At 39.6% G+C, this 23,617-nt stretch overlaps 1 protein-coding gene across 1 annotated transcript in view; it reads right to left on the bottom strand.

Moving 5' to 3' along the window:
- Positions 1-23,617, bottom strand: part of ell (elongation factor RNA polymerase II) — a 136,424-nt gene that overhangs the window by 74,385 nt on the left and 38,422 nt on the right. Inside the window, exon 2 of the mRNA XM_072244570.1 lies at positions 13,960-14,007. Within this exon, the coding sequence (XP_072100671.1) occupies positions 13,960-14,007 (48 nt within the window). The remainder of the gene's footprint in view (positions 1-13,959; positions 14,008-23,617) is intronic.

Here is a 23,617-nt window from a genome sequence, read left to right as displayed (position 1 = left end):
CAATACCTTCGTTGCCACTCTATCAACTTGTGCAGACATCACGGCATGGACCATTGACCTACAACTACTCGATGAGTAAAAAAACAAACATCACTTGAGTTTCTTTGGAAGAGGTGGTAGGGAACATAAAAGGCCTAACGATGACGATAACGCGGAGACAGCTGAGGACGAGACTGCAAAAAAAAAAAAAAGAAACCTTCCTTCAACAGAAAATACGATGAATCATACATAAAATATGGCTTTATTGCGACGGATGACTCGCACGCTCCAAGCCCCCTGTGTGAGATATGTGGAGACAAGCTGTCTAATGAGGCAATGAAGCTCTCAAAACTGCTTCCGCACCTTGAGTCCAAGCACTCTGCACTTAAAGACAAAGCCATTGAGATTTTTGAGCAGAAGAAACTTGAGCAAGCGGGACAGAAGCAATTGCTGAGAGCCATCACCTCCACCAATGCTGCTGCTCTGAGAGCGTCGTACTTAGTGGCTAGCCGTATTGCTAAGGCTAAGAAGCCTTTCACTGTTGGTGAAGAATTGATTCTGCCTGCTGACAAGGACATGGGCAGTACACTTCAGTGACTAGGAGTGGATAGCAAAACTCGCTTATCTGTGTAACATCTTCAAACTGCTCAATGAACTCAATCTGTCACTTCAGGGGAGAATGACAACTGTTTTCAAGTTGGCAGATAAAGTGTCTGCTTTCAAAGCCAAACTGTAACTGTGGGGACGGCGAGTGGACAGGGGCATATTTGACATGTTCCCAACATTAGCTGGGATTTTGGGAGAGACTGAGGCTGCACATATCTTCACTGTCGACAGAATTCGAACGTTACTTCCCAACCGCAAATGACCCAAGACGTGCAAAGGTGGGTTCGTGACCCATTTGTGAATGTCCCCGATGAATCATCCACATCAGCGTGGGAAGAAGATCAACTCCTCGAGCTTGCAAATGACGACGGGCTGAAAAGTATGTTTGACATAACATCTCTGCTGGCATTCAGGATCAAAGTCAAGGCTGAATATCCTGAGATAGCCACGAAAGCACTGAAAACGTTGCTTCCATTTCCAACATCATATCTTTGCGAAGTGGGGTTTTCTGCAATGAATGCAACGAAAACTAAATTGCGGAATAGACTGGACATAAGGAACTCCCTTCGAGTATCGCTGTCTCCCATCGCCCCTCGATGGGACCATCTTGTTGCAGAAAAACAATCCCACTGATTCAGCGATATTGGTGTGTTGCGATGATTTTATATGTTCATATGAGGAAAATATGCGCTGTGTGTTTAATATCCAAACGTTACTTAAAATGTTATGATGCTATTGACTTATAATTGACTTATCACTATATTCATGCGAGGAAAATATGTGCCGTGTTTAATATTAAATTTGTTAGGTAAACCCTTTTAGAAACGAAATTGAGTATATTAGCCACTTATAAGTGACTTATCACCTATATTCCAGTCGTGATTAACACCCCCCCCCCCCCCCCTTCGGCTGGTCCACGAGAATATTGTCAATATTAAACCGGTCCACGGTGCAAAAAAGGTTGGGGACTCCTGATCTAAGTGGTATGAGCCAGCAGAGCTCTGAGATGCAATGGAATCTAGTTGATCTAGTATACAATTCAAAAGGCTATTATGCACATACATCAAGATGTAAGATTTTCACAAAGAGAGTTGATGCAAAAGCAGAGAGGTTACAGTTGTCCTAGGAAGATCACATAAAGAGTCTTATATTCAATAGTGGTCTCCTTTTTAAACAATGATAAGAAAAAAAGTGTGTTGGAAGCAGTTTACCAGACTGATTTCCTAGATTCGTGAATGGCTCCATGAGACTCGGAAGTACCACACAATTTCTATATTCAAAACCCGAGGCTAGACACAAAACAGGAAACTACAGACTAGCAACACACACAAAATGCTGGAGGAACTCAGCACGTCAAGCAACATCTATGGAAATGAATACACAGTTGACATTTCAGGCTGAGACCCTTCTTTAGGACTGAAATGGAAGGGGAAATGCTAGAATAAAAAGGTGAGGAAAGGGAAAGACAACTAGCTAGGTGCTGGGTGAAGCCAAGTAGGTGGGAAAGGTAAAGGTCTGTAGAAGAGGAATCTGGTAAGAAAATAGAGTGGACCATAGGAGAAAGAAAAGAAGGAGTGGACTCCAAGAAGTGACTGACAGATGATGAGAAGAGGTAAAAGGCCAGAGTGGGGGAAAAGAAGAGGGGAGGAGGTTTTTTTTTAAAAAACAGAAGGAGAAATCGATACCCATGCTATCAGATTGGAGGCTACTTCTTCAGAATATAAGGTGTTGCTCCTCTACCCTGAGTGTAGCCTCATCTTGGCACAAAAGGAGGCAAAGGACTGACATGTTAAAATGGGAATGGGAATTGGAATTAAAATTAAAATGTTTGGCCACAAAGAAGTTCTGCTTTTGGCACATGAAATGGAGGTGCTTGAGGAAGCGGTTTTGCAATTTTCAACTGGTCTCACCAATGTAAAGAAGGCCACATTGAGAACACTGGACACAATGGATGACCCCAAAAGATTCACAGGTGAAGTGTTGCCTCACCTGGAAGGACTGTTTCGGGCCTTGAATGGAGGAGTGGAGGAGGTGAATGGGCAGGTGTAACACTTGGGCCGCTTGTTGGGATAAGTACCAGGAGGGACGAGTGGACAAGGGAATTGCAGAGGGAGCGATTCCTGCGAGTGGGGGAATGGGGGTTAAAGATACATTTAGTGATAGGGTCCATTTGGAGATGACAGACGTTGTGGAGGATGATGTGTTAGCTTAACACTTAAGAATAAAGTTAGCAGTTACTAAAGTTGATACAGCGGGGTACTGAGAAAATTTCAAGATAATCCTATAATCCTACAGTCAATGAGCAGGTCACCTTATGCTCAACAGACTAGGTTTGTGTACAAACTCTCGTAAAGTGAGATGGAACTTTTCTGAAAACAGTCTTGTGAGTGGATCAGTTTAAGTGGATGCCAAAGATGAGTGATTTTTTTTAAGTCCTGAATCTTTGCAATTCTGGAAGCAAAGATTTAGAATTTTATCTTAAAAGCAAAGTTAGATAGATTTTTGATAAAGGAGATGGGGTTACCAAGGATAGTCAAATGAGTGCAGTTAAGACGATGGTTAAATCAGCCTTGACTTTATTGAATAGCTGAACAGACTTAAGGAGCTTTGCACTTAACAGCTGTTATGGTTATATTAGCATGTATTTCAAACACGTTCCCAAAGTGACTATTTTGCTGTACGGTACTTCTATTGATAGTAGTTTCTGATGGTCCTCATTAGCCATCACAATGTCTCAAGAGACAAAGGCCAAATGAGCAACAATTTGATATGAGCAGGAAACATAACCTCAAATATCTAGCTTCTTTCACGGCTCAGCAGTTTTGTCTCATGACAATCTAAACCACACACAGCACAGCACGTTCAACCTAAGGTTGTGCTAAGTTAGCAGAATGAAGTGATGGGGGAAAAATTGTCATAATTCCTAGCTCCTGATCACTGACCACAGGCACATGGCTGCCATATCTACATTCCATTGCATTTAAGTTACTGGACCAATAGATCAGAAGGCCAAAAAAACTTTGCAAAAGTGACCAGGGAATTTAAAGTATTCAGATATATCTGGAATTTAAAAAAGCTAGTATGGGTAATGGTGATCGTAGAAGTACCACACTGTTGTAAAAAATTGTTTGTAACTCATTTCCTTCAGTGAGGAAAAGCAGTCAATGATACCCAGTCCCTTAGACTCACTAACATCAGCAACTCGATTGTTCAAGGCAATTTCAAATGTACAACAAATGATGGTCACCACAGCAAAGTCTACATCCCAGAATAAAATAAAAAGTGTGAATGGCAGACAAGGATTGGCCCTAAATAGTGAAGTTGGTTCTCGGTGTCAAGAATCATAATAAAATGATCAGCAATTTAAATTTTGCAATAGCCTGCAGTGATACCCACATCCCATGGAAGTGGATTGTGTGTAAAAACAAAACTGCAGAGCAGTTGAGGAATGATAAACTATGTGTGCTTCAGAACACATCCTGTACAGAATATGCTTTGTGCAAATAGTAACTGGACAAGTGGCTAAAGATATTAAAGACAGTAAAATTATTGAAGCTAGAGATAACAAGTGTAACACAATTTCACCATGCATTTCATCAGACACACAAGAAACTGCAGATAAAAACAAGGAAGTGAGTCATGTAAAAAAACTTAGAAAGAAATTGACAACATGTCAAGTTGAGATCCTGCATCACAACTGGGAGTATGTAGGGAGGATAGATAATATAAAGGAAAAGGGAGGAGGGAGGCAGGGGCTATTAGGTGATTGGAGGACATAGGTAGAAAGAGGGATGACGGGCAGATAAAAGTCAGACCTAGGGTATTAGATGGAACCAGACAAATAAATAAAGGGTAAAGACAGAAACTGAAGATGAAGAGTAATAAATGGAGGCACGTAAGGCTTGAATCTGATTAGTAAGGAAGATGGCAGAACCCAGACAAAAGAGAGTTGGTGGACAGCTGGAATCAAATGGAGGAGACAGGAGACATGCTCAAGTGAATGGAACCAGATTGGGGAGGGAAGCCGTGGGGGTGGGAGTGGGGTTATGGGGGGAAAGAAAAAGATGATTCTTCACATCTCAGTTATTGAGGAGCAAGAATATAATTCAGAGTTACCTAAATTTAATAATGTACCATCAAGGCAGTAATTGGGTTTCCAGAATGTGAATGGATTTTTAATATTATACTTTAACCCTTTTGAAAATTAAGGGCCAGGTAGTTGAGAACACCCTGTTTTTAAGCAGTGAGGAGCAATAATAGACACTCCCAAACCAGAAATTAAACTTCAAGCATGCCCCAATACTCTCAAGAAACTACTGCAACTCAGAGACAAGTTTGGATTCTAGAAATACATTAAATAAACTTTGTTCCAAACTTGCACGTTACCACCTGTATATTTTGTACCAGTTAAAAAGCATATCTACCCTTTGTAAAGTGTAAATTTTGAGAGTAGCTCCCTGCAAATACAAGCACCAGGAAACACAGGCCTGAGCTGAAGTTTCACTCCTACATAGCCAATATAATCACCAGACTGCTCCTTTCTTTCTGACACCTACAAATTGCAAATATTTGAAGTAGCTGCGAGAAAAATGTTCTAAAATTGCTCTACATTGACTCCAATCAAATGAAGTGAAAAACAATTTGTCACAAAGCAACATAAATCCACCACTAAATTTTTAAATCCCAGACACTGTTGCGTGGAGTCGTTAGCCCTCATCTATGCAAGATCCGTCTTAGTCATTCACTGGAAAAGCTCAACCCATCTCAATTCAGAAAAACAGGTCAGATCTACAAAAGAGCAAAAGATGAATGTTCCTCCGTCATTGCTGCATCTGCTCTCAGGGTGAGGCTTTTCATTCTAGAACGAAGAAGATGTCCTCCTTTTCCAAAGAAAGGGGCTTCCCTTCCTCCACCATCAACACTGCTCTTTATTCAACCTCAATTTCATTGTCAAGATAACTGCCAAATATTTTATTAATAGGACTGGAAGTTTGTATATTATGTAGTGGTGGGTCCCATACTCTTCAATACAGGGGAAAGCAAACATCCAAGTACTATGGAAAGCAGAAGAATTGAGAGTTGATTCCCTGCACAAGACTGAACTAGATGGAGATCTTAGAAAAGGAAAGACTAGATAACAAACCTGAAGAGTGATTTTCAGATAATGACTTGGCTTGTTAAAATGGACACGTATCTAGTTGGGACATCTCTAGAATAGAGCTATTAATACAAGACAACTGCTAATAAGTGCAATATGGTATTCAAGAGGAACCATTTTACTCAAAACCAATGGGAACAGGAGTTTGGATGTTGTGTTGAACATGTATAAGTCATTGGCGAGGCCTAATTTTCTTTGAACTATGAAGTTATATGCGTTAAAATACTGTAGTTATTTCGGCTGCCATTATTGAAGACCAGTCATTGACGGAATAAAGGATGTGAACTTCCCACTATTCAGGACATTTACAACGACAGGTGTGTAAAAAGGGCCATGAAGGATCATTGGAGACCCAAGTCACCCCAACCACAAACTGCTCCAGCTGCTACCCCCCAGGAAATGGTACAGCAGCATAAAAGAATCAGAATCAGGTTTCTTATCGCCGGCATTTGTCTTGAAATTTGCTAACTTGGCAGCAGCAGTTCAATGTAATAAATAACATAGAAGGAAAAATAAAATAAATTAAGTAAATCAATTATAGGAAAGGAAAGGTAGGTGGCATCCGGAGTTTCTCCGGTTAGCGGACCATTTCCCTCCACGCCTCTCTGACGTAGTGGGGAACCGCGTACGAGGCAAGTTACAGCGGTGGTTTACCATTGCCTTCTGCCAGGTGAGTTTCTCCCCAACTCATAGCCCAGCACGGATGGAAAGCGCGCAAGGGAGCTGGCTGGATTCAAACTCGGGACCTTTCATCCCGAAGTCCGATGCTGATGCCACCAGCTGGGTCAAATCAATTGTAGTACACTATTATTAAATAGATTAAAAATTGTGCAAAAAAAAAAGGGAAATAATATACATTTTAAAAGTGAGGAAGTGTTCAAGGATTCAACGTCCATTTAGAAATCGGATAGCAAAGGGGAAGAAGCTGTTCCTGAATTGCTGAGTGTGCGCCTTCAGGCTTCTGTATCTCCTACCTGATGGTAACAGTGAGAAAAGGGCATGCCCTGGGTGCTGGAGGTCCATAATAATGGAAGCTGCCTCTCTGAGACACCGCTCCTTGAAGATGTACTGGGTATTTTGTAGACTAGTATCCAAGATGGAGCCGACTAAATTTCCAACCCTCTTCAGCTTCTTTTGGTCTTGTGCAGTAGCCCCTCCCCCCCATACCAGTCAGTGATGCAGCCTGTCAGAATGCTCTGAATGGTACATCTATAGAAGTTTTTGAGTGTATTTGTTTCATACCAAATCTCTGGACCAGGACCAACAGGCTCCGGGTCAGCTTCTTCCATCAGGCCATCAGATTGCTTAATGCATGCTGATACAACTGTATTTCTATGTTATATTGACTATCCTGTTATACATAATACTTATTATAAATTACCATAATTGCACATTGCACATCTAGATGGAGACATAACGTAAAGATTTTTACCTCTGATGCATATGAAGGATATAAGTAATAAAGTCAATTCAATTGAAACATTTTCATTTGATTTAAAATTTCCCTTCATATGGTCAGAAAGTGATTGACTATCTGAAATAGTCTACCCCATGGAAAGCAAACGCTGGCTAACAGACATCTACAAACAAGTAACCAAATGATCAGGAACAGAAATTGCAAGTGTTTAATCTTGTCCTTATTTGAGACACTGCTGACCTGAGGTCATACCATTCAGCACCAATTAAGGAATAAAGTACAAAAGCAACTCCTAAACACTGATTTGTGTATCTTTCTGATTGTGATGAATGTGGAGATTAAGGGGAAACTAGAAATTCTAACCATGGTATAGATATAATTAGACAGGAAAATTCTTCCAGCTGTTCAAGGTTTCTAAGGCATCTGCAATTATAAATGGATTTGAAATAGAAAATGGTGATTAACTAACACGGCCCAGTTGAACTATTTGAGAAAATAAGGACCTCTGCCCCAATGACCACTACTCATAATAAATTGGGAGGATGTGAAAATAATCTTCTTTCTGGGTACCTGTAGCTTTGGTTCTGCTGAATGCTGTATGATAAACGACATGTGGCTCAGATTAAAAAAAATATCAAAGTTTGCTATTTCTAAGGTCCATAGACAGTCTTTCAAGAGGAAAAGTTAAGCCTCACAATGGCCCATGGTCTGGATACAGAAGGGAAATGAATACTGATAGATAGATGGTGCTGATAAATAAAGCAGAAACATGGCTTTCACAAATAAGGATGATGTTTGGATTAATTTATTTCTATTGAAACAGTACAGTACATTTCTGGTAATGATATACTGATATAAGCATATCAAGGGGAAGGCAAGAGGGGTTGGGGAGATGGTTGACAGACAGCAATGACTACAAGAGAAAGTACCAGTAGCAGTTGGCTTTAGGAGAGCCAAACCCTAGGTCAAGATCCATACAAGAAAGAATTGATGGATTTTATGGATTGACCTGAGGATTTGGGGAGTCAGCCTGCCTCGCCAATAAGAGGCACTTGGTGGTTAGTGGGCTCTTTCCCCAGGGCTGTTATCAAATCACCTACTAAAACAAGCCTCCTTTGATCAAAGAATGAAAGGGATGGAAGGGTACCAAGCACCATCCTACTTATTACCCCCACTCTGGCCATCAGTGCCAAGTGTTGTCTAGTCATCGCTGAGAAATGATAGCTAGAGACCAAGTAAGGATAGTAAATGGTTAGCAGAGAAGCTGCAACACCATTATAAATGTTTTTTTTCTTTAAAACCAAAGTGCTGAAAGCAGAAAAGTTTTATCTACCTTTACCCATCAATATGCCAACTGACTTTTGCAAATCACAATTAAGCAATCAATATTACTTACCTGCAATTTTGCATCCCTTGTTGGCAGTTTGCCATGATGTTTAGAAGCTTAATCAGGGAGAACTTTAACCATCTATGTTGTGTAATTAATCTTGAACAGAACACTTTATTCTATGCAAGCAGTCAATTCAGAATTGGGGAAAAAAAACAAGTTCAGAACCATTTTCTCCTGGGCAAAGGATTAAATGAACATGTAGTCTGACAGTTCAGGTAGATACTAAAGACCTCATGGCAACATTCAGCAAACAGAAAAGTCAGCCAGGATTCTGATCACCATTCTCCTTCGAGTAATGCCACTAAATGAACTACTCATTCAGTGCATTGCTGTCTGAAAAATTGGATGGCACTTACCAACACTAATACTCTATTCACTGCATAGTCCTTAATTGTATGAAATACTTAAGCCATTTCTAAAAGATGTCATACAGTGCTGTGCATAAATGTCCCTCTTTAGTCAGTTTGTTTCTATTGCTCACTTTCTGATGTAATTGGCTGCAGAATGTAGAAGCTACAGGTAACAGATTGCCTTTAAAGTTTTGCTCTGCTGGACAAGTTCTGTACATGGCGTGTTCCTCTCCTGAAAGTACTGATTTACATAATCACTCGCCAGTACCTCATCCTAATGAGCGTGTATAAAGACACAGTATTGAGCATCAATAGAATAATCAACTGCAAATGGAAGTGCAGGTGCCAAATCTGATTTCACACAGCAGACAAGCTTGTGTGCTGCTCATCTGGAATCACTGAGTGGAACTTGGAGGAGGATTTCATGAAAATTTCAACCAAACTCTATATTACTCTCATATTTGCAATTTAATAATGCAACAAATGCTGAATTCCATACAGTTATGAAACAACTTTCTATTACTAAAAATCATCCTGAAGAAACGTGGTAAGCTCGCATTACACTAAATTGTATTTGAATTGTATCATTTGCAAAGGCAGAAATATAAATTTACAGTAAGAGGGATCAATGCTGCTCACTCATAGATCAAACCTGAGAGCTGCAGACATAGCGCCAGAAGATGCAGTGGCAGTTTCAGTCTATGAATAGCTTTGTGTCAGGTTTCAGATTTCTATAAAAGTGTATGAGATTTTTTTTTAAATAAGAACAGAAACCTAGAACAGGCCTACTAACTTGTACATATAATGCAAGTATCTCCATGGTACTGATAGCACTGTGGCAATCAATCTGATGTAATTCCATGCCATCATTGTGCATCTGCACCTGATCCAAATTTACCTTTTTCTTGAAATTTTAAATGGTTACCTTGAAAGCACTCATTTAAATGTCACAAGACTGTGACTGCAAATATTGATCAACATAGTGTCAAATCTGATACTGGTGTAAAAGTGTAAAATAGTCAGGAGAGATCCATATCATTATTTACTTCTGAATAATGTTTGGGAGAGAGCACACATTGGTGAAGTAGGTACAAGGCAGCTGGTAACAGCTCTGACAAGGATGGCTTTTATATTGTTTTGATCCGCTAAGTTTCTGGAACTGCATTCAAACATACCCCAACAATGCAAAGCAAATAATGTGATGCTATTGCCAGGGAACGCTTGCATTGATGAGAGTTGTAGCTTTGGCTTGAAGTCACGATGAATACAAGCTCCAGCTCCAAAGTATGGAGAATTACTGTCTCAGCAATAGGGATGTGCTATTTTCCAGGGTCATCTAATGGTGGAAAGACAAAAACAGCCCATTTGTTTTATCCATGACAACACCCTGTGGGCCCTTGATGAGTGTGTTAGCATATATCATGATGAGGACTGGATTAGGCCCTACATAGCTGGATGGTCAGATTCACACATCAATAATGGACTTGGAGGCAAGATCCCTGAGGATGGAAGCTCTGGGACCTTGCCTCTTACTCCATTATTGAAGTGTAAATTTGAGTATAATAATGATAAATCTCTCAAGATCTCCAATTAGATACTCTGATTTTATAATTGTTGCAAATTATAATTGCAGCAAGTTATAAATTCAAATTTATTAAGTTCAGGTCCTGTTAACAAGATTTTTAAAAAAATCTATTTATTGAGATGCAACATGGAATAGGCCTTTCTGGCCCTTCGAGCTGCCTGCCCAGCAACCCCTGAAATAACCCTAGCTTAATAATGGGATAATTTACAATGACCAATTAACCTACCAGACTGTACATTTTGGACTGTGGGAGGAAACTGGAATATCCAGAGGAAACCCATGCAGTCACTACACTACCATGCTGCCCCATTATATTAGAATAGTTCCTATCACAAACCTATGGAGAACTTATAACATGCTGCAGCTTTGCATTTATTAGAAAGAATTAGTACAAATATCAAGAGCCCAAAGATGCTGGTGGAGCCTAACTGACATTGGGAGTTGCTTCCAGATACACAGCAATCATCACGCCTACCCAACTATAATTATACTCAAAAAATATTAATCATGATATTTGCAATGTTGAGAGGGAGGTGGGGTGGCCAGATGTCACACAATCTCAAGACCCATCAAAGCAATTTTTAAATCAATGATGGAATTTTGAGAGGAAATCAAGCCCATAACATAGGAAACAGTGCAACCAATTTGCATAGAGCCAATTCTCAAAAGTAACTTTGAAATAACAATGAGGTAATATTGATATAAATACTGGTCCAGGGCCATGGGAATTGGATAAGTAAAGCAGAAAAATACTGTAGTGGGAGCAGGAATAACTGAACTGTTGGAGAGTATGGGATCCCAAAACTAGAGGACATAGGTTTAAGTGAGAAGGGAAAGATTAAAGGGGAACTTTTTCCACAGAGGATAGTGAGTGAAACCCCCTTTTAACAGGCGTCTCTAGAGATGCGACTCATTAGCCTCTCACTAACAGGCACTGGACAGCGGTGAGAAAACCACCTTTCTCAAACTCTGTATATCTAGGGTCGGTAGGACTTGGGTCCCACCAAAGCAGGAAGTTGGGATGTCTTGACCACCTGAACCCCGATCTGTGCGGATACTGCCCCTGTGCAATTAGCCGTCGGCAAGAAATAATAGATTGTACACTGCATACAATTACAAAGAAAGCATATTTACAAATGTCAGCTTTAGGTCGAACAGTTAGTAGGAAAAAGAAAAGGAAAAAAAAAGAATAAAAAGAGCCCATTACCGTGCACACGAATTGGAGCTCATCTTGAAGTTGTCTTTAACTCATGTGTTGGACCCACAGTCTGCATGAAAGCACATACCATCTTCCAAGTGACACTCAAAGTCTATCTCGAACAAATGGGCTCCCCCATGGAAGTATTGGCCCCTTCTCCTTGAAGCCATTCATCTGCACTAAGAACCTTGTGCAACAAGGACAGCAACCTCGGCCATCTTCCCTCCTGTCTTCTCCCAGCTCCCACCAAAAAGATCTCGACCCACACCAGTATCTGTCACAAAAGCCTCTCCACCCAGCATTCTCTGGAACCTTCTCCCAGTTCTACCATCCTGATTGGCTGACACAACATTGTTGAACAACATAGTTCCTTCTCTTTAGCTCAAACTCAAACATGCTCAAAGCAGAACAGACTGCTCTTACAGAACTGCCAAAATTAAATACCTACAGCATAGCAGTAAAAAAAATCTTAACCAGGGTGTTACATGAGTATATGGAATAAACTGCCAGAGGATGCAGGTATGATTACAACATTTTAAAGGACATTTGGTTAGGTACATGGATAGGAAAAGTTTAGAGGGATCGAGGCCAAGTGACACTTGCTCATATAGCTAATTTTTATTAGCATGGGCAAGTTGGGTCGAAGGGTCATTTCCTTGCTGTCAGCTATGACTTTGCTCCTTGATACTCAGTACATACCCTGATGGGATGAATGGTCTCCTTCTTTGCTACTGGATGAAATAGGTTAACCTTCTTGCATTTCTCATTGCGTCATGGGAACTTTCAGTCCAGAAGGAAGTTGATGTCCATCTTATAATTAGTGTAGCAAAATCAGATGCATTATGTCCTGTAGTTTTTTTTCTTTAATGGACTAGGTTTCTAAGCTACAGCACTGAGAATCTCAGAATTAATATGGGTTCAAGCTGCTAAAACAACCAAAGATTAACTCAATAGATACAGGTAACAACCTTGAGTCACAGATAACAACTCTCTCATGGCTTAGAGAGATTGGCTTTGCTCAAATATCTCACGGACATTGAAGGGTGTTAACTGTGAACTCAAATATCAGCAGTCATTCGACACAGAAAAATTCCACAAGTGATGATCAGCATTAGCCAGGACAACAAGAAAAACTACTTACTTCTCCCCTAACCAAATAAAGTACAGCATTTGCAACAATCAGTACAGATTCTTTTCAACAGTACAGATTGAATCAAAAGCAAGAATGGCCCTTAAAAGGATCTAGTCAATAGTTAACATCTTGTAAATATTAAGTTCACTTGTTTGTTCATGTTTCAAGTGGAGTTAGTTAATACAGTATTGGGGTGCTGACACAGAAATGGAAACATCCCAAAAACATCTGTTGCTAACTGGTGATAAGCAATTTTACACAAAAGATACAAGGATTAGAAAATTACTTTAAATTACCTTTATCTCAAGGAGACTAGAATGGTAACAGAGCCTGATTGGATTCCAAATTGCATTGTTTCAGATTTGGACCCAACATTGAAGTACTTGGTTTAGTCAAAAGTACGGCACTGGGATTGCTGGGCCTGATTTTGGTCACAACTCTAAGAAAGTGGGGTTCACAAATATGGGCAACAGTACCTTAGAAAGACCTTGAGAGAGAATGCAGCAAAATTCACCAAAAAGATTAAAGGACCAAAAGTCTTGCAACAGTCTCTGTAGATCAGATGTGCAATCCATTCAATATAGAACATAGAATTGATCTAATTTAGTTATTTGAGATTATTTAAGGAGCCGACAGAAAACAGAGAATATACGTCATTAAGTGCCCAGAAGGAGATTTTTGATTTAAGCCAGGCCATTCAGAGTAAAACCTGAAGTTGTGTTTTCACATGTAAACAAACGACAAGAGATAGAGTACAATAGATGAACTTTTACCAGGCAAATGAGTTAAGGGTTATGAATCAAGTAAGGTGAATAGAACAAAAGTACAAATCAGCACCAAGTGAGTGGCACAATAGAATCTACAACTCGAAGGTCAGTTCCTACTTCTAAGAGTTGTTATTGCAGCAAAACAGATGCTTTCCCTCACCATTGCACAAGAGTAAATAACAATCATCTACTCAATCTGAAGACTGAAATAAGAATCACGGCTACTTGGAGACAGTTCAACTACCACATGCCCATGGAAAATTACCCAGAAATAAGTCAATGGCTCCATAAAGAGGGAAGGGAAAAATGTGACAAATTTGAAACAACATACTGTTCCTCAAGTTTTAGAAAAACAAAGCAAGATTCCAAAGACTTACCCCTTGATTTCCTTCGAAGCGTATAGCTGGCTGGCAGGAAAGTTTACTCTAAAGAGACAACAGAAACAAAGTTAAGCATACTCAATAACTTGCAAAAAATATATGAATGCTCATTTTCCATAAAGAACACTAAAGAGTGTGGCAGTACTAAATACATGCCAAACTTTAAGACTCCCAGTTCAAAGTATTGCCTATAACTAGGGAGCAACACTGTCAAGTTAAATCATATTATGCCCACAGATCCTATCACTGATCATTACCTCATAACCTCCTGAAGCATAAAATGGCGAGAAGACCAAGGAATCCCTTGAACTTGCTTCACCATTCAATAAGATTATGACGGACAATGTATTGCAGCTTGATCCCCACATATTCTGATGTAAAGAGACTTTTTAAAATTTGTAATGATTAATAGTTTATTTTTGAAATTAGGAAAAATTACCTACTGATCCAATCTCTAAAAATTATTTACCATCCATTTCCTTTGTTGGAAATTTCAAAGATATCAGACAAAACCTGAAGGATCATTTGTCTTTCTGCGTCGAGCTTTGGTTGGGGTCGAACTTACAAACCTCTACGTAAAGAAATGTCTCTCCGTCATCCTAAGCGGCTGTCCCCTTATCTGGGGCCTCATCCTAGCCCACAAGTTCTAATCTTTCCAGTCAGATAAAACAACTTTTCAGCATTCACCTTAAAGGGAATCCTCTATCTCAGAAATCAACCAAGCTATTCCAAGGAAAATGTAACTGCACACAATGGGCAGTGCACACACACAAACAAGAAAAGAATCAGTATCAAAATATTTCTGTCCCAATGCAGCAAGCCCCATTAATGTAAAACCACAAGGAATCATGCTATTTGTCAGAAAGGATTCACAGCAGTTCATTCAATGCACTCTCCAATTAGTTTCACTCCTCTATAACCTTTTTTCCATAGTCCTCCAATCATTTTTTCAAGTAATCATCCAATACATTTTAAATTTACATTTTTGTACTTCTAGATCATAATTTTTTGCACTAAAAATCTCCCCCGCCCTTTTTTTTTTGCCATTTATTGCAATTGTCTTTTCTAGTTACTGATTTATTCAGTCAAAGCAGTTTACTGGTATCTACTTAGGACACCTGGTTGCATGATGCCACAACAACCGAAGTGAACTGATAGTTGACTTCAGGAAGAAGAGCACGAAACTGTACCAATCTATTGGTAGGCTGGCAGTAGCTTTAAAATTCTTGGCATTAACATATTGGATAATCTATCCAGGGCCAGGCATGACGATACAGTCAAAAGAAAGGCATGCCAATGTCTTTACAGGTATGTTACCAAAAGGTATGAACAAACTTCGACAGATCTACTGTTGAAAGTATCCTGACTGGTTGCATCATGGTCTGGCACAAGAATGCAAGAAACTGCAGATAGTAGTGGATTCAGCCAAATAAATCACAGGAACATTCCCCCCCACCCCACTATCGAAAACATCAACATTAGACACTGACTCAAGAAGGCAGCATCCATCATCAAAGATCACCACTATCCAGGCTATGCTATTGTCTTGCAGCTATCACCACGCGGGAGGTACAGAAGCCTGAGCCCTACACCACCAGGTCCAATGACAGCTACTTCCCTTCGTTTGGTTCTGCATAATTCTAATCTTGGTATAGCAACACTATGACCACTTTGCTCCAAAAAGAATTTTGTTTTCTTTTGTTTTAATTGTGTTCTCTTTTTTAATTTATGAATGTTTTGCATCTAATGCTATGTGCCCATGTTGTTGCTGCGTGTTTTTAAAAGAACACTTGGTAATATACTTTATGCACATATGACAATAAGTTCGACCTTAACAACTTTGATTTTTACTCTTTTGTAACATTTCATATGAAAATCACAGAAACTATTGAAAGATGCCCCAATCACTGTTTCCTATCCCACCACCTCATCCACATTCCCATCAAACACTTACACACTAACAGCAGTTTACAGTGACCAATTAAACCACCAACCTACAAGTTTTTGGGTTGTGGAGAGAAAGCAAAACACTCAGGAAACCCACAAAGACAGCACAAGAGTTCAAAATTGAACATAGGTCAATGAAGCTGTAAAGCAGCTAGTCTATGAACTATGCTACTGTTAGTATGAGAGGGTTGATTAGATGGGAGAGGGGCAGCAAATTAGGAAGACAATGGTTTTTGAATAATACAGCAAGGCTTTTCACTCCAACAGGCTTATATTTCACTTGAACCATATACTTTTACATGACCTTGCTCCCATATTTCATCCAAATGAATCTCTATTCCTTTCTGTGATGTATGCTTAATGGTTTAAATACATTTCTACTGAACCACTCCTCAGCAGAAAGCTGCACACATCACTACAAAAAAAGAAAGTCATCCTCCCAAATTCTATATTAGATTCATTATTGACAATTATGAAGGTTATATCGTCCAGAACAGAGACTGCATGTGCAACTCTGGAAAGAGTTATATGCTGAAAATAAAGACAGATTAGAGAATCAGCACCCAGATTTCAGACTGCTTCCCTGAAGTACCGATGGTGTGATGTGAGCAAGAGTGTCAGACTGAGTTCCCTGAGCAATGGAAAGCCACCTTTACTACTGCACAGATTTAGAAGGCCTTTTTGGTAGACGCTGGCAAGTTGCTCGCATCTACAAATGCAAAACTCAGTTATATCTGAAAGTCAGTTTATTGCAGCTACGTTAAAACCTGCTTTATTTTTGCAAATGTTAAAGTACACTCTTAATTTAATCTATGTGCATATGCCTTTTAAAATCTACCCACATCTCTCTATCTGCTCTGTCACATCCCATCATAAAGCAAGGAACAAATCCAATGTTCTCTAAAGGGTCATTCCGTAACCTCAAAGTTGTTACATCCTGAGTATCTACCAATCATAATTCTGAAATTTAAAATTGGCCCTCAGCTGCAAACGCATTTTAATTGTTTCAGACCTCCACGATGTTCTGTTTGAAATGAAGTGTTTTGACCACACCTAAATATCTTCGATCAAATGTTAGTGCCTCCTTTATTCAAAACTTGCCGCAACTAGCTGCTTTTCAGTACCCTCTCTTCATTCATCTCAACAGACCTAGAAGAAATAGTTTCCATCCGTCTAAATTGTCAAATGTTTCAATCATGTTGAACATCTCCAAAATGTCACCCCATTATCATATATTCTTGAAAGAGTACAAACATTCAGGCATTCCTGAGGCAAGATACCTTTTCTGTGGCTATGCCCTAGAACAAAATACTGCAAATGTAGCCTAGAAAATTATAGTATGATTCTCAGCTCTTGAAATAAAGCCCACAATTCCATTAAACTTTTGAATGATTTTGTACGTATTCATGAACACTTCTACTAAAATTTCTAAATTTATTTTAATTTGGCGATACAGCGAGGTCTGCCACGCAGCCCCAGCAAACTCACAATCCCAATTAACTGGACCTAATCACTGGACAACTTACAATGACCATTTAATCTACCTGGTACATCTTTGGACTGGGAGAGGAAACTGGAGCACCAGGGGAAATCCCATACATTCCACAGGGACACCGGATAGAGGATCTTTACAAAACTGTGCCAGAATTGAACTCTGAACTCCAGAACACCCCAAGCTGTAAACGTTGCACTAACAACTACGCCCTGTATCTTAAATATGCTGGCCGTCTTCCTACCCATCAAAGCAACTATTTTGGCTTTATATATATAGAGATATAATGAACAAAAGGAAGTTACGCCAAACCTTTACCAAACACTGGTTGGTTTCAAGCAAGTGTATTGTACCCAATTCTAAAGATCATAATTTAGGAAGTATTTTGAGACTTAAAAACAAAGGTTTGCTTTTTAAAAAAGGAAATTCCCTAAAATATTCTACCACTTTTGAAATAAAAATCTAAATTTAAAGAACGTTTTTTAAACAGGAATCCAGGGATGATTTATTCGACAGAAAGCAGCATCAATCGAGCAAAAAAAACCAGATTTGTGACAGGTCTTCAAAATAATGAAGCGTTTTGATTATATAAATAACAAAACAATAGTAGACTTAAAATATTTGGCCGAAGAAACATAGGATTTATTCACGGAGCTATGGTAGAAACATAATTTTCAAAAGAGAAATGAATAAATACTCAAAAATGTATATGGTTATGGGGAAAGGACAGGAAATAGAATGAAGAACCAGCAATAGAATTATTTCTATAAAAGTTCATGATCTTCTTTATCCTGATTCTATAATTAGCCACCTGTTCAGCTTCTCAACATACTTACTTGGAAGTCTATACCAAGATGCATCAAGAAGTGTGCAAACACTGAGGAAGGATAATTCCTTTGCATTTTCCATCTAATACAAGAGCCACAAGGAATTTTGTTTTCAATTCAGTGTTCCCCAATATCCCCAGTGACTCATGATTTTACACCTTACCTGTTTTTGCAAAGATTGAACCCTCAACAGAAATGTCAGTTACAAACAAGCCCCACTGAAAATAGACTAAAAGACTATAAATGAAACTGAAATACTCAAAGGAAAACAGTTAAACAGTTCTTAACCATCTGCCCTCCTGAGGTCTGAATGAAGGTGCATAAACACTCCCTAGTTCTTTCTAATGTTTCCAGTGTCCTAATATTGCAGAGTTTATTCTTTAATTAAAAGCATTTAAATCTGCTGGCTGATTTGGTGAAATCTGAACTGTCTTTATGTCATTAGTACAGTCTTCCAAATTACAAGTGTAATAGCTAAATCACCATGCTGTCTGAACACCTACAGTGGCAAACACTGAAACACTTGAGTGTTTCTCTGTTGTGCTTCTACAAGAGAACTGTTAAAACCTCAACCACCTGAAAAAAAATCAAAGGCTGGGTTTACAGTATTTTCCTGCAATTGTAATTTTGCATTGAGAACGGAAATTGCAGTCCTGGAGCTAACTCAGGAACATAACAAGAGATATTGAGCAGACATCTGAATCAGAAGTAATAATATAGGCGAGCCTTGACTTGTGAAGACTACTTGTTCAAGCAGGTGGTTAAAGGCTTAATCCACAAGCTAAAACACATTATGAAACATTTGGTGTAACTTGAACAAAAGTCAAAAAATGTTGTACTTTCAGTGGAAGGTACATAAATAAATTGGTATGTAACAAAAAGTTTTGTTGAAAAATCATTTTTTAGATTTTTTTTAGATTCTGAGGACACTCAGTCCTCATTTATTGTCATTTAGAAATGCATGCATCCATTAAGAAATGATACAGTGTTCCTCTAGAGTGATATCACAAAAAAAACAAGACAAATCAAAGACTAACACTGATAAGACCACATAACTATAACATATAATTACTGCAGTGCAAAGCAGTACCTTAAATTGATAAAGAGCAGACCACAGGAACGGTAAAAAAAAGTCTCAAAGTTCCGATCGATTCCCGATAGTCCCTGATAGCAGGCGGCAGAAGGGAGAAACTCTCTGTGCCATAAACCTCCAGGCACCGACAACTGTCGATGCATTGGAAGCACCCGACCACAGCTGACTCTGAGTCCGTCCGAAAACTTCGAGCCTCCGACCAGCCCTTCAACACCGAGCACCACCTCTGCTGAGCGCTTCGACCCTGTCCTGGCCGCCGAGCAACAAGCAAAGCCGAAGATTCGGGGCCTTCCCCTCTGGAGATTCTGGATCACACAGTAACAACGGCAGCGATAAAGGCATTTCAGAAGTTTCTCCAGATGTTCCTCCGTTCTCTCACGTCTGTCTCCATCAAATCAGGATTGTGCACAGCACCCTTCTTGACAGATTACAGATATCATTCACCACAGTGGCCACGCAAGCTGCGTCACGCCACCATCTTCTCCTCCTCTTAATAAGTTGCCAACTTTATTAATCTCATCCTATAAAACTACCATCTTCTTGCTGAGGGCATGGATTCCACAGACACTACCTGGACATTCTATATTCTGACCAGGTGATTTTGATCAATACTCACATATACCCGCCAGCAGGAGCCTTTGGATTGCCACAAGGGAAACTGCCAGAGGGAAACATAAATTGTAGGGTTCTTCCTGGGTTGAAATCACTTATCTCTATACAACTTGCAACAAGTAATGTCTTTTAATAAAGAATGAAGTCTCAAAGTACTTAATTCACACCCAGTAACTGACAAAGCCAGAGTGGACAGGAACAGTCGCAGTTAAAAGTCTGATCCAAGAGATCAGTTTTAAAATGGGAAGATGGAAGTTGGGAGGAGGGAGAGTGTCCAAGGAGTACACAGAATAGTGAACTTGGGTACGAAGTTCCAGAACTTAGTCTGAAGGAGGTTACAAGGATAAGGATTCTAACATGCAAATGCAAATTTTAAATCAAAGGTGTTGAATCCGATGGAAGTCTTAAGTATACAAATGATAGACAGACAGGAAATGGTGCGTGATCCAGTACAGTTAGAAGTTCTTTGGATAAGCCAAATTTAAACTAAACATTGCAACAGTTATTTATAAAGTGAAGAATGTGATTGCTGGATGCTGAGACACAAGCCAAGTGATGTGATGGATAGAATAGCCAAACACAGTTCAGGATTAAATACAGCACTAAAGTTGCGACACTAATCAGTCTTCAAGTTGGGATGGTAGCCAAGGAACATACTAATTAACAAGTATATGGGAATTATGGAAGTGTCCTTGGAAGATGGATTTGGTCTCCTTCCTTAGATGTCGAAAATCTTTAGCTTACCTTGTTTTGGGCATCAGTGAAGATGCAATGCAGATGCTGAGAAAAGCTTTCAGAATTATTTAGCTGGATGCCTTTAATGTATTGTGAAGAAATCTGAAGATGTGGTGTCAAGAGTAAACATGCTGGCAAAGACGGAGAGATCCTTAAGTGGCTCCAGTGGGAATAGCAATGTAAATTTAAATAAATGTAGATAAAACATTTGAGTTGTTCTGGCAATATCTGCTTTAATGGGAAAGGATTGAGATGCAGTCTCTCAATTGTAGAACAAGGGATATGTATGGGAGGAATGCATAGCCAACCATGCCAAACACATACAAAAGACTACGCAAGTTCATGTTGATATATGATGAAAGACTGGATCAACTAGGCTTATACTCACTGGAATTTACAAGATTGAGGGGGGATCTTATTGAAACGTATAAAATTCTAAAGGGATTGGACAGGCTAGATGCAGGAAGGTTGTTCCCGATGTTGGGGAAGTCCAGAACGAGGGGTCACAGTTTAAGGATAAAGGGGAAGCCTTTTAGGACTGAGATGAGGAAAAACTTCTTCACACAGACAGTGGTGAACCTGTGGAATTCTCTGCCACAGGAAACAGTTGAGGCCAGTTCATTGGCTATATTTAAGAGGGAGTTAGATATGGCCCTTGTGGCTAAAGAGATCAGGGGGTATGGAGAGAAGGCAGGTACAGGGTTCTGAGTTGGATGATCAGCCATGATCATACTGAATGGCAGTGTAGGCTCGAAGGGCCAAGTGGCCACCTCCTGCACCTATTTTCTATGATATACAGAAATTTAACATGGAATGTTAAAAAATATAGCACCAAGACAGGCAATTCAGCCAAATGTTGTGGCAAACTAATAAAATTAGTAATCAAATGCCCAAGTAATCCCTTCTACGTACATAATAACTATACCCTTCCATTTCCTGCACATTTACACCCTGTATCTAACAATCTTTTGAATTTCTAATTCCCATTCATCTCCAATACAAGCCTTGGCAGCACATGACAGACACCCACTCACAGTATAAAAACTGTTGCCCCACACATGTCATTTGAACTCTCTCCTCTCACCTTAAATACATGCCCTCTGCTATTAGACATTTTAATCCTGGGAAAATAATACCGGCGGTCTAAACTATCCTTGCCTTTCATAACATGGACTGATGAAGGGTCTTGGCCTGAAACATCGACTGCTTATCCTCTCCATAGATGCTGTCTGACCTGTTCCTCCAGCTCTGTGTCTTGCCCAAGTTTGTCCAACCTTTCCTTACAGCACATGCCCTCTAATACAAGCAAACTCCTGGTAAAGCCCCTTCTGCACACTCTCCAAAGCCTTGGCATCCTTCCTGTGATGGAGCATCCAGAACTTAATGGTCTGGAGTATTACACAGTATTATAAAGCTCAACATAACCGACTCTCGAACTCATTTCCTCGATCAATCAAGGTAAGCATACCATATGCCTTCTTTACCACCCTATCAATGTGTAGCCACTTTCAGCAAGCTATTGATTTGGACGCCAAGATCCCTCTACACATCAGCAGAGGTCCCAGTATGGATCCCTCTGGAACAACACAAGATCACCAGCCAGAATAAATCCCATCGACCATCTCCTCTGTCTTCTCTGAGTAAGCCAATTCTAGTTCCAAATGGCCAATTCACAATGGATCTTAATCTTCTGCATGAGCCTCCAATGAGGGACCTTGTCAAACGCCTTACAAAACCACTTTCGTCTCCTTCTCGAAAAACTCAATCAAGCTTGTAGGATGCAAATTTCCCCACATAAAGCTATACTGACTGCCCTAATTAGACTATGGCTTTCCAATTGCTTGTAAATCCTATCCCTAAGAATCGATTCCAATAACTTCCCTGCAACTGACATAGGACTCACAGGTCTATGGTTTCCAGGATTACCTTTACTTCTATTTTTGAATAAAGGAACAGCATTAGCTATTCACTAGTCTTCCGGGACCTCACCTGTGGCTAGAAAAGACACAAAGGCATTGGCTAAGACCCCAGTAATCTCATCTCTTACCTCCAATCACCGGGGGTATATTCCATTAGGCCCTGAGGACTAATCCACCTTGCTTAACACTACCTCCTTCCCAATTTCAAAATGCCTTAGAAAATTAGCATGCTAATTTTAAACTGAAGTGGTGCTGTTTTGAGGCAGAAAGTCCAACGTATAGTCAGTGCAAAGATACATACACTTGGCAAAGTGAGAAAAATAACCCAGGTGAGAAAAATGAGACTTCAGGTTAGAATCTGTGAAGTGAAAGACCCATGGCTAGTGTTGAGAATTGGGAGGCATAGGAGACTGATGGCAGAATTTCTGGGAAGGGCAGCAATTAGAACCAGGATTTATGGTGCATTGGGATGGCTTTATACATTTTGCCCAAAGGAAGATAACGGGTTTTATCTTTGTATTAAGTGTACCCATCTTGTGTTATCCAGATACAAAAACAAAGAAATTATTAGAAACCTCCAGCAAGTCAGGGCTATTATTCTATGCTCAGAACTTAATTTGTCCACAGGTATCTCCAGAGTGCATCTGCTGCTCAAATCTGTGCTCCAGCAAATTAAAAAAAGAAAGTTAGTGATAATACCACAAATATTACTGACCTAATCAATTTATCTAACATTTTCCGATGCTCAGCATATGCATTTTTTAAAATTAAGATTTCACTTTGAACATTGCTATGTACCAACAGTTCCTACAAGTGCACATTTTAAAATATCTAAATCAGTATGGGGCAGAAATTCATCCATCTGCTTACAATGTCATATTCCACTGCACTGAGTTTTACTTTAAGTGAGAAACTTACATCTCTTTTTGCTGTTGGTGTAATCTAACCACTTCCTGATAATTTTTGGCCTATGCTGCACTTTGACCCCTCATATGGATTTCTCAAAAACAAACTGATAAGAGATAGTAAA

This window comes from Mobula birostris, chromosome 26 (genome assembly GCF_030028105.1).
Source record: "Mobula birostris isolate sMobBir1 chromosome 26, sMobBir1.hap1, whole genome shotgun sequence".
NCBI lineage: Eukaryota > Metazoa > Chordata > Chondrichthyes > Myliobatiformes > Myliobatidae > Mobula > Mobula birostris.
Note: the sequence above shows the minus strand (reverse complement) of the source record. Positions and strands in the feature narration are given on the sequence as shown.